Source organism: Rhipicephalus sanguineus, chromosome 2 (assembly GCF_013339695.2).
Source record: "Rhipicephalus sanguineus isolate Rsan-2018 chromosome 2, BIME_Rsan_1.4, whole genome shotgun sequence".
NCBI lineage: Eukaryota > Metazoa > Arthropoda > Arachnida > Ixodida > Ixodidae > Rhipicephalus > Rhipicephalus sanguineus.
Window position 1 is genome coordinate 23,845,657 of NC_051177.1, and position 11,319 is coordinate 23,856,975.

Genomic DNA, 11,319 nt, shown 5'->3' on the forward strand with positions numbered 1-11,319 from the left:
TTATCAGACAGCTGCGCTAACTAAAACATGTGCAAATCCCTCCACTGGGAATTGCAACGGCTATGCTCGTCGACAAGATGCTCGCGTTTTACATAATATGGGCGTTCATTGAGGATCACTCAGAGTAATAAAACAATTTTGCCTGCACCGATGCCTTTATCGATTTTTCTATTCTTGCTCCCGCGTAACATAAGTAAAGGGCTGACGTCTTTTCTTGAGCGTGTATAGAGACGGCGTTCTTTCAGCTCTCTTCAATGTTGTAAAAGCTCCCACATCCGACAAGTACGCCAATTTCTCGCCGTTCTATGTCTCGCAAACTTATTGTGTAGACAGAGCGGGCGAAGTTACTGCACGCAAGTGTTCGGTTCGTTAACCGTGTCGTATACCAAGCTCGCCGGGTCTCGTAACAACGTGGAAGTGTTGTATGCAGCCTCAAGGCCTTCTTTCTTCTCCGATCCTTCTTCCTTCATCCATACTCGCACCTGAACCCACGGCATCGTTGTTGCGAGACCGTAAAAGCTCCCTACAGTACATAAACATTTTGACTGCCGCGAACGCCGACGCACGATACTACTCGGAACGTGGAAAGGGCATTTTTCTTATTGTTTCACGGAAGACAAGTTTCCTGTGCAAGCGCCAAGACTCTTTACTTCGGGCACTGAAATAATTCTTTTTTACTTAATTATTTATTGTGTCATACAGCTTCGTAAGTATCTTCGTACTATGCATACAGTTGGGCGGGTGATACATTTTTTTCTTTCGGACGACTGTGCCGTCGGTTCACTCTACCGAATAAAGTCTTCCTCCTCCTGCAAATAAGCACCGGTGCATAAGTCCGAAGTTGTAGAATCTATACCAGGCCGCTTTTTGCACACAAAAGGATGACACATAGCATGCAAGTAGGACATCGGAAACGCTTGTGTTAATTTAATTACAGGTTGAAACATTGCAGGTAGTTAATAAACGCGAGCAGATACGAGAGTTTCTTAAAACCCTTGAGGTCCGTAATTATTAGATGCAGTTGCCAGGAATTTTCAATGCACGTGAAAAACATTTGGTTTCAAGGTTCGATCTTAACGTGTCCTCGGTGTCAACAAACAAGAGTTGACACAAATGTGCGAAAGTTAATTGAGTACCACGCACTCCATGCTTCTGTGTACTGGAGACGCATCATCCCGCGAGACCAATAATACTGCTAGCGAAAAGCAAAAAAAAAAAAAATATTAGCCAAATATTTAAGCGCGAGGTAAAACAACCACCACAAGGCATAGCATACATGCATGTACGCTAAACCTTTGTACTTAAATGTTAAATTACATAAAGTTCGCCGCAATGTCTTGTTTTTCCTGCGAAAATCAATCCATCGCAATTATTGAAATAACCGTTTACTTTGAACGAGCTTTGTTATTTTATGATCGCACCTGTTATCCATAGGTTTCTGTGTACGTTTGTGCAACAATAAAATTTAACATATTAGATGCAGACTTTACGTGCTAAGATGACGATATGATTATGAGGCATTCCGTGGTGAGGAACTCCGAATGAATTTTGACCACCTGAGCTTCTTTAACGTGCGCATAAATATAAGTGCATGGGTATTTCCGCATTTAGCCCCCATTTAAGTGCGACTGCCGCGGCCGGGAATCGAACTCGCGCCCTCGTTCTTAACAGGCAGTGCAACGCCATGCGCTAAGTCATCGCGGCCGGGTACGTCTGTACATGTTGGCACTTAGTTTGTTGCTGAATACGCTTTTGCAGACGTTTTCCGGGTAGGTACCACTAACGGCAACGCAACTGTACAACATGCTCATACAGTCCTATGCCGTTGCGCAACTGCTCACTTGGGACAGCTCGATCGCAGATGTCGCCAAACGGAGCGAAAGCATGGCTGATGAAACAAGCACTCGCGAGCCGAGTGCCCAAATAACCACTCCGTGCTGCGCGATACTATAGCTCTTTGCGCAGATGAAACCGCAGGCAACGGGTGAGTGGACAGGACTGTGTCGCGGGTGTTTTCCCGCGTTTGCGTCACCACGGCTGTTGAGACTGATGGCCCACCTCGTCAGCCATCTCACGCTGCTGTATCGGTAAGCACTTCTGTGCTCCGACGTCTCCACGGAGGGCAAATGTTCTTCGGCTCATCAAACAAGGCGGGACCGACACCGCTCATGCGTATATCGAGCCAACCGTGAAGAATGGACGTATGACGCATGCTATGGAAGTACAGCAGATAAAAGCTTGTTTATCGTGCTAAAAAAAAAAAAAAAACATTATGTTTATTTCAAGTGAGCCACGCTTATTTGTGAACTTAGACCCGATTCTTGAACAACGTTAAGATCGCATTCCTGCGGCATTCCGCGCTGTTGTCGTGCCCTTCGTCTTGTGCCCTGTCTCAGTCTTGCGCTGTTTTTTGCCAAGTTTATCCTGCGTCCAAGCCCCACAGGCGGCAAAATTAAGTTCGCGGTGTCGCAGCCGACATCTCGCTGCACGCTGAAATGCAAAGCTTACTCGCCGGCCATGGAGCATGCAGGATTGTGCAATCAAGGTTCCATCTCGTTCTTTTATAGCTTGCAGCACTCGTGTGACGCGAATGTCGTGTGACGCAAGCTCACAAAAAGAACAGATTACAAAGCGTTTTATTTATTGCACCCCAGCTTCTATCGTTTATTCTTATGTTTACAAGCCGACAACGCAGTCTGAGAAATGTACACGAGTCCAAATCTTATTTGCGTGGGTCGGAGGGCCGCTAAAGAGGTTAAGTTAGAGGAGTATTCCGACAAAATTCAAGCCAAAAGAAAAACATAACCGCCTTTGACGGTAGAAGCTACGTGTCATGCACGCTACTATACGATATACGTACAAATACGCAGTAATCAAGAAAGCAGGCGCACTTGTTTCAGCGAGTACAAATCACTTTTAGGGCAACGCCAGAAAACTACTAATGGCAAGGGCGACCGGTAAATTTAAAGCCGACAGCCGTTCGACCCACCGAAGGTGAGGCCTGGATGCGACGTGGCAGGAGGCGCGTAGATGCCAGAGCAATTAAGCAGCGCGTTGCGCGCCGAGCGGTCCGACGTGACTCGGTGTGTGACACGAACCGCAGCGCCGACCCCGAGCACCGGCTGTTGCCGCGCGTCTCGCTAAAACAGTGCAGCACAGCAGAAGCTAAGGCTCAAGCCACGAGCCCGCGGTTATTGGTTTTAGACCCATGCATTCGCGCCGAGTTGCTGCTGTCTCAAAGGGCACAAAACAAAGAAGTCAGTGATGATGATGACCATAAAGACGGCGATCTGTATACACACTTAAGTGAACTTGTCAATGGCCTGGCGGATTTCACAACCGCCCTCCCCTCCCCCCCCCCCTCCCCGTCGATTCTAGAAAGCAAAGAAGTTTTAGAGGCACATTTTTACCGAAAGCTGCAAGTGCACAACAACGTCAAAAGTTTGCATCATGCCGTTGTTATCGGTAAACTTTCAGCGGCACGGCGATAACGAAAGCTCAAGTGATAGTTCCTGTGCATTGTATACGATGTATGCAAACATTGAAAGGCTAGGTCGCTTTATGGATGCCATCTCTGATGTTTATTATAATTTCTTGCCAGTTTTTTTTGTACCAGTACTAATGTTCTCCTCCCTGTAATGTCATATCAAATACTTTTTTTTATGTTTTAGACATGCGTACAGAGAAAGGTGACAATTACAAACGTGACATTTTCGGAAGACTGTTCAAAATCGGGACGAAAGACACGTCAGGCTGTCGCCGTAAAATAGGAAGTGTCTGCACAAGTTTCTCGCCTGTTTGGCTGATGCGCGAGGAGTTACGTCGAATTAGAGCGCTATTCGACGCTGCCGTACCACAGTTAAGACTCCATGGTTCCCACAGAGCTGCACGCATTTGCGAAAACCCGAGCGCCACCGAGGCCTCCCCTGTAGCCCAGCTAGGACAGGGGCTGTCACGTTCAGTGCACCGTGTTTCGGCCGCGCTGATTTGTGAGAGGCAGGGCAAGCTCTGCTCGCAGGGAACCACGCGCCTGTACCGCGCGAGCGACCCAGAAAGTGCGCCATGCTGTTCGGAATGGTCTGCTTGTTTCCGAGTGACCGACCGACAGGTCAGCACCGGGACGTCGTTAGCGGACCGCAGCCCCCGGGTCACAACCCAGCGAGACCAATAAAAACAAAGAAGAAGAAAGACGCCTCCACTGTTGTCGTGCAAGTGACGTCTAGGCTGGGTAAATACGGAGGGCTTTAGTATTATTGGGGTCAGCGGCGGTCTTATCAACCGCCCACAACTGCTTACTGCTAACGCACACGTCGTTTCCCTGAGCGACAAAGGGAGATACGCAGAGCCTCTAATGAAAACTGTCACACACTACCTTATGCACTTGCCTAAGACAGGTGAAAGGCGAAAGCAATCTTCTTCTCAGTAGGTTGCATTGTATTGCTACTATGTTGCGAAGTACTATCTGTGCGCCGCAAGATACTTCTGCTTCGAGATTAGCGTTTGTCTTGCTGCAAAACACTACTGCCCACAAAGGAACCGAAGCAGCGTGGGAAACTTGTAGTCATAATGCTGATTCCCTTTCGCTTCGTCGTCATTTGCAATGCAGCAATTAAAATACATGAGCTAGGCCGGTCTTACACCATTAAGCGCCCCGGGAGAACTCTCGCCGCCCCCTGACCACCCACTATTTCTTATACGCCCATAACTACTAGGTACGTCATTGCGTTATTGGTAAACGTGTAAGTAGTGGCACAAAATGAACATTTTGTCAGCTAAGAACTGCATTATAAAAACAAAAGGAAGATTGCGCGTACAGGGGGGTGCAGCAGGCCCTGTATGAAAGGCCTGTCTTCTTCTTTTTTTAATCACAATAAAGTAGCGCGGCGATAAGTTCAACGCTGCACATCCCGTGCATTCATTATAGTGCGGAGTGATGTGCCCCAGGAGGGCACGCACAAGCGAAGTGATGGCAAGCGTGCACAACTCGTAGACTCAGCTTGCGGCTCTTACTGTAAAGCTCACATGTATAGAGTGTAAGCCTCTTGTTTAAACAATACAAAGCCACAATACGCCACGCTAAATCCTCCACTGCGACAGAAGCCACCGCAGAAGCCGAAAGCACTCGTTAGAGAGCGCAACGTCGCAGTAATGTGACTTGTCGCTTTGTTCGCGATGATTTCCCCGGGGCACGCGTCGGCCTTAGCTTTTCTTGCCTCTGACCTATAACGTGTACTGTACACGGGTTCAACCCGTAATATTACGATGTCGTATATTTTTGCAAGGATTCTCTGCGCTACTCGTCAAATACGTCTCCGAGTGACCTCCGCCGAGCGGCTGACACAGACACGATTAAAAATTATTAAAAATGAAGTTAATCCTTGACAGATGTGACCTCTATCTGCCCAAAGTTGATTTTTCGCTTAGTCCCGGGGATTCGAAGCAAAGCACAGGCAATAAATATACGGACGGTCATCGTACCCGTGTGGTGCACCATCACTGGTGCCGGATGAACGCCGTACTCTGAGTATTTTATTGTGCAGTTGGCTGCAAAATAAAAGCAACACTATGGAAGCAAGTGGTCACTTTGTTACGTAGTCTTCATTGATATGATCTAATTTACGACCATCGCAAAACGTTTTAATTAGGAATCGCGGCCCTCTCTCTCGCTGAGTCACCAAACAACAGTGAGCTGAGCTGCGAAATTTGAGTGGTGGTTCGAGGTGGATGCGTTGCGAGAGCTTTCATAACGATCCAGTTCATGACTCGCGCATTTGCTCCCTTCCGAGCAGCAAGAACGCGCTTGCTATAGCATAATGCACGGTTGGACCAATGTGGCCAGTCTCCTTTTTACCGGACCAAGCTTGGCGCAATAATGCGCACCAATGTGGACTGTCTGAACCCTGAAGGCCTAACGCCGCCGTGAGGCACAGGATCTATATTGATGGATACCGAGTCCAAACACTCGTACTTTCTCAGTTACCGTTCGGGCTATCTCGAGATGAAGTTTCGCATTATACGTATTAAACATTGCTGGATTTGTAAGCTGCTTCTGTGCAGCAGAAGTTCAGGCGAAGAAGAGTGCTTGAAAAGATGAAGAATCCTTGAACGTGGAGGTGTCGCTGGAGCCAACGTCTACTTCAAGGCAGCAAATGAAGCTTCTGCTGCCTCGACGAAGACTTGCCGAAACGTCGGCCCCAGCGACACCACGCGTTCAAGGATTCTTCGTCTCTTGTGTACAGCATGAATTCTCGGACGATCGAGTTTGGTACATTGTGCGTATTCGAGCATAACATCAAAGGATTCCCGTAAATGTCGGCATCGTGTGTACAAGTCTTTCTTTTTTTTTTTTTTGTGAGGGGACGCGCACAAGTCATTGTGAACTCCTATGCTAGATCGTTTGAGTAGGTAATATAGCAGATATCGAGAATGCTGTGGAGTCTCCATATCTCAGTTGTACATGTCACACCACTTGTTTCCACGTCTATAACAGCCAACGACAATCTTCAACCGCAATGTGAAAGACAACACGAAAAGAACATTTGCAGCTAAGTATAAACACGAGAAAAGAACTACTATTTGTGCTCAATTTCAAACATTTCGCTTACACCTTGGGACGGACGTTTAAGATGATCTTCAGCCTTTACCAAATACTGTAATACACTATTATTGAAAACGCGATTTCAGAAGTAAAGCGCAATGATGCGCACAATTAACTTCATTCAGAGTTATTCCACTTGGAACTCACCTAACTGTTGGAACTCACCCAACGAGTGACCCATCGTTTCGCATACTGTGCTGACTCTCGTGTTTTAGTCAGTACTAGTAACCAATGCAGCTCCAGTGACAAAGTTGGCGATAGAACGCGACTTGTACACAACTCACCTTATGCACGACGGGCAGGTAGCTCTTCTTAACCGGCTCATTCATGACTGAGTAACTCCAAGGGGCGGCTCGCCGTCCGCAAGCCTGTCAACACCGCACCAAGCAATGAACTTCGGCAAGCAGCGCGACTGACACCGGTACTGTAGCGGCTGCGCGGATTCATGCGGTTTTCGGCGAACGCACGTTCACAACTCGACTTGTGGCTCGGCGCGCGTCAGCTGCCGCTCTTTGTGAAAGATCGCGCGCGCGACCGGCACGCGACGCCCCCTCTCCACTCGACGGAGGAGGAGGACACGTGGCTCCGCCAATCGGGCCGCTCCGCTTTTAATGTGCAGGTTTTTCTTTTTCTTTTTAGCGCCTATGGAAGCGCCATCTGGTGACCCTCTCCCCGGATTTTGCCGCATCTATGGTTCACGTTCGGGCAATACACGAAATTGTGAGGACACGGTACGGCTGTGAACAGGCCGATTGTGTTCGGTTGCCTTCTTATTTTTCTTCCTTTTTTTTTTCAATGCTCTCGCTTTCGTTCCGATAAATCGCGCCCAATCCGTTGTTGCTGTTTTTATTCGACGTTGTCCCCAACTCTCGGCACCTGTGCTCGACTCGTTGATTTGTTTTTTTTTATTATTTCATGCCTTTACTTTCGCAGTAGATTGCTTCTATTGCGAAAAAATATTTAGTGTCACATGTATTTGAAGGACACAGCAAAATAGCTTTAATATAAAAAAGAATTCTGGAGTCTTGGAAGAACCACGACTTGCTTTGGCGAAGAGGGTGCATTTAGAATCTTATCTATCTATCTATCTATCTATCTCTCTATCTATCTATCTATCTATCTATCTATCTATCTATCTATCTATCTATCTATCTATCTATCTATCTATCTATCTATCTATCTATCTATGTCGTGTTTATTCCTGCACAGTAACATCCTCAAGAAAGATAAGTAATGATAAGGCGCAAATTCTGCTCTGTTTAAGACGTGAACATCAGCGCAACGTAGTGTGCATTCCTTTTCGATGAAACAGGCGCCTGTGCTCTACCGTGACTGCCGACGTCACTTTGGGCCATAAGCTACCCTTCAGGAGTCACAGTACACGTAGCCGACGTGCCTGGTAAGCGCACGCATACCAAACTACTATTTACACAGAGACGTCGATACGCCTCCGCTTGGCTCAATGCCAAACAATGCCGCATAACAAGCTCCTCGATGGCTGCTTCGCATGACATCGATTCCCGCAATGAGTCGCATCTGCCGGATGATATCGTTTATTCTTTTTTGTGTTTTGTTGTTTGGCCTTTAAGTCTCTTTCTACTAAACCAAGAAACCATTTATGATATGCAACAGAGTGCACCGAGTAAAGGACGCCAGTAATCGTCACGAACTGCACATTAAAAAACTATCGTTCTCAATACTTCAGCGATCACAGAAGTTGCGCTAAGTTCTTTTTTTTTTTTTGTACATCCCTAAAACATTTGCCACCTTCTTTGTCTATAGGCTATTTGCCGCTCAATATACAAGGTGATCGGTACATGCTGCTTACGTTTGTTGTGTATGCCTCGTAACGAAAGTTTGTGGAACACGAGATTTCCGAAAAGGCTGAGTGGTTGTTTGGCCTGGGAACGTAGCCTCTAGTTATAATTTTCAGCTGCTGGCAGCTGTTGTGGCCTAAGCAGTTATCCATTGATTATAAGCGATATCAAAGTAGAAATTTACATTTGCCATCGAGTCCATGTCCCGTAAACTTTTATCGCCATGGTGTACGCCTCTGTGTGTGTAAGTGTGTGCGGGGGTGAATGCATACGCGTGTTGTTTTTACGGTGTGCGTTTTATCGCTCCTCCGTTGCTGCTGCTGTTACGCGTTAATTTACTTTCTAACGCGTATCTGAGCCTTATGCCCTCAAGCTTCTTGTTTCCGAGATTTCCGGGCGGTGGCCCCTTTCTTTAAGACTAAGCGACGCCGCTTCTGGAGCCTCTCTCATTAATTATTCAGAGAGGTGCAGTCCCCGCAAAAGCAAGAAAATGATGAGCTCGCCGGCTCTCATAGTGTCCCGGCTAGAATGAATATACGTCACACCGGGATTACACGCTACTCGCGCTCTCGGCCCTCAAGCGAAGCGGGAACGCGGACCAGACGGGGCAAAAGAAAAATAATAACAACAAAGGAAAGACACGGGCACCGTAGTCGCGCAGTCTCAAAGAATGCGGCGACGACTCCCTTCATTATGATGCGTTTAATATAACACCCGGACTCTGGCAAACAATCAAGCGGAGGAGTTTGTTAAAAAACGCGGGTTGTGACATAACCTAGTTCTTGATGTAAGCAGCGGTACCTCAGCCGCTTGGTTGAAGAGTCGGGTTATTTATACCGTCTCATTTCAGGCCTGACGCATTGTTAATACGGTATGGTTAAATACGGGCACTGCGGGTTGCACGCATGCATTTCGTGCTGCAAGGCAAGTCTTGCGATTTGAGGAAGCAATGGACGACTCTACAAAGGCATCTTAGTGTGCACGCTTAGTTGTTGTATTTATTTATTATTTATTTATTTATTTATTTTATTATAGCAGAGATACAGTTCTGTTCTAGCTGCTTGCTGTGGAGAGGTCGAGGTTTACATATTCTCGGCTAGTCCATATATATAAGGTAACGATGACGCAATAGCAAAGGTATTAGCGAACGCGCCGCACACTAAAGACTTAAGCGCTGAGGAAAGCGAATGCCAATTAATCCACGAAATGATTTCCGCACTCTGCACACACACAAGTTACAGGGGAAGCGGTGGATTGGCCGGGGGCCTAGTCCTACTTGAAATCGTGCAGTAATGTAGCGCATGATTACGCAACCAAAGTATCTATAAGTGTAGGTTGCAACCGCTCTTTAGCCAACAGCAATCTCTCTTACCCGCGCTGCTTCACTGCCGTTAACTGCGTGGTGCATCTAAGCACAGTTTGTATTGGCAATATTACTGTAAGTTGGCGCTTTTCGATGCATTCGCCGAAAAGGTCGATGCATATGGCTCGCAGGGCTGGTGGTCTCACGAGCTGGGTACTGCAACAGGTGACTCAGCTGCTTTGCAGGAAAGCCGACGTAGCACTTACTTAAAAAGAAACAAAAAGAAACAGGAACTGTAAGTCTGTATTTCCTACATCAAACGGGTGTTCTGATGTTCGTCTTCTAGAGTGTTATTTCTTGGCATTGTTATTGACTGAGATGTTCCGCACCTGCTGCCCACTTTTGTTCCCGCCCTTTCGAGCCTACAAGTATTTGATAGGTTTAAGTTAAGCTCAGCGCTTACGCAAACAATGCTCCATTTCTAGCTTCCGTACAATACAGTGTCGCTGTGAGCCTCATATCGGAGCGTAGAACTTCAAAGCATGAAGTTCTTGATACCGTATATGCGGCGGACTCTCAGGAATATTTGGTTCATGAATCTTATAGGGCGAACTCGGTCCCAGCCGTGAACGACCCACGCTGAACAGAACCCGGCGCTGGTTGAGATTTCAAGCCTTTACATTTGATCGACTCTTTCGGCTCTTTAAAATGAAAAGCTATAGCAGGTTGCTACGAGAATTCGTTAAAATAGGATAAATTAGATCAGAAAGCGACAGAAGGAAACACTGCGCACGATTAAGCATTTTACGACTCTCACGGACTGTCGAGAAATCCGCAACGCGCCAAATATGCTGCGCTGATTCTGCGGTGTACTCCGGGAACGTTTAATTCTTTAGTATTAAGGTCACCGCAATCTGTGGAACTATAATCATGTTGGAGTTTTACGTCCAAAAACCACAACATCATTACGGGGACGCCATAGGCGATAATGCGGGCCGCCGTAGCCGGGATACGATCCCGCGACCTTGGGTCAGCAGTCGAGCACCCAAACGGATAGGCGACCGCGGCGGGTCATTTCTGGCAGCAGTTGGTCAGGTTTGTCAGTCGGTGCATGCGTCGGCTTCTTTGTGTCCACGGGAAACTAAACAAGCGTAACTCTTCTGATCAGCAAGTGATTCACATCCTCAAACTGAGCAGTCGATGGCAGGCCCACGGAGGGATAGAGTTCTTACACTTAGAGTGCTAGCCAAAGGCCGCGTAAAAGCTCGAGAACGCGACCAAATCGCAGCACGAACCATTGAGCGGGCATGCAGGACACGACGCGCCATACGAGGCCACCAAGCGCGCGTTCGGACGGACCGCGCGAGAGAAAGGGACGCATCGGCGGGCTCTTGAGTTCCAGGAGGAGAGGCATTGTGGGGGGTTGAGGGTTCGAAACCCCGGTTGATGGCTCCCCGTGATCTCGCTGTGTGTTGTCGGCAACGCGCACGCGGAACTCCCATCGCTTCACCAAACCCACAAAGGACACACCAGCCCTGTCGGAAAAAAATAATAATAGACAAACAAAGGAAGGGGGAATACGCCTTCTTTGTCGGCGGCAA

General features: G+C 47.5%; 2 protein-coding genes across 2 annotated transcripts in view; one reads left to right on the plus strand and one right to left on the minus strand.

Annotated features, from left to right (window-relative positions):
- LOC119382536 (uncharacterized) overlaps nucleotides 1-7,143 on the minus strand; it is a 56,744-nt gene extending 49,601 nt beyond the window's left edge. Inside the window, exon 1 of the mRNA XM_037650272.1 lies at nucleotides 6,883-7,143. Within this exon, the coding sequence (XP_037506200.1) occupies nucleotides 6,883-6,927 (45 nt within the window). The 5' untranslated portion in view covers nucleotides 6,928-7,143. The remainder of the gene's footprint in view (nucleotides 1-6,882) is intronic.
- The window catches only part of LOC119381089 (inverted formin-2), a 183,256-nt gene that overhangs the window by 118,687 nt on the left and 53,250 nt on the right, over nucleotides 1-11,319 (plus strand). The window lies entirely within an intron of this gene.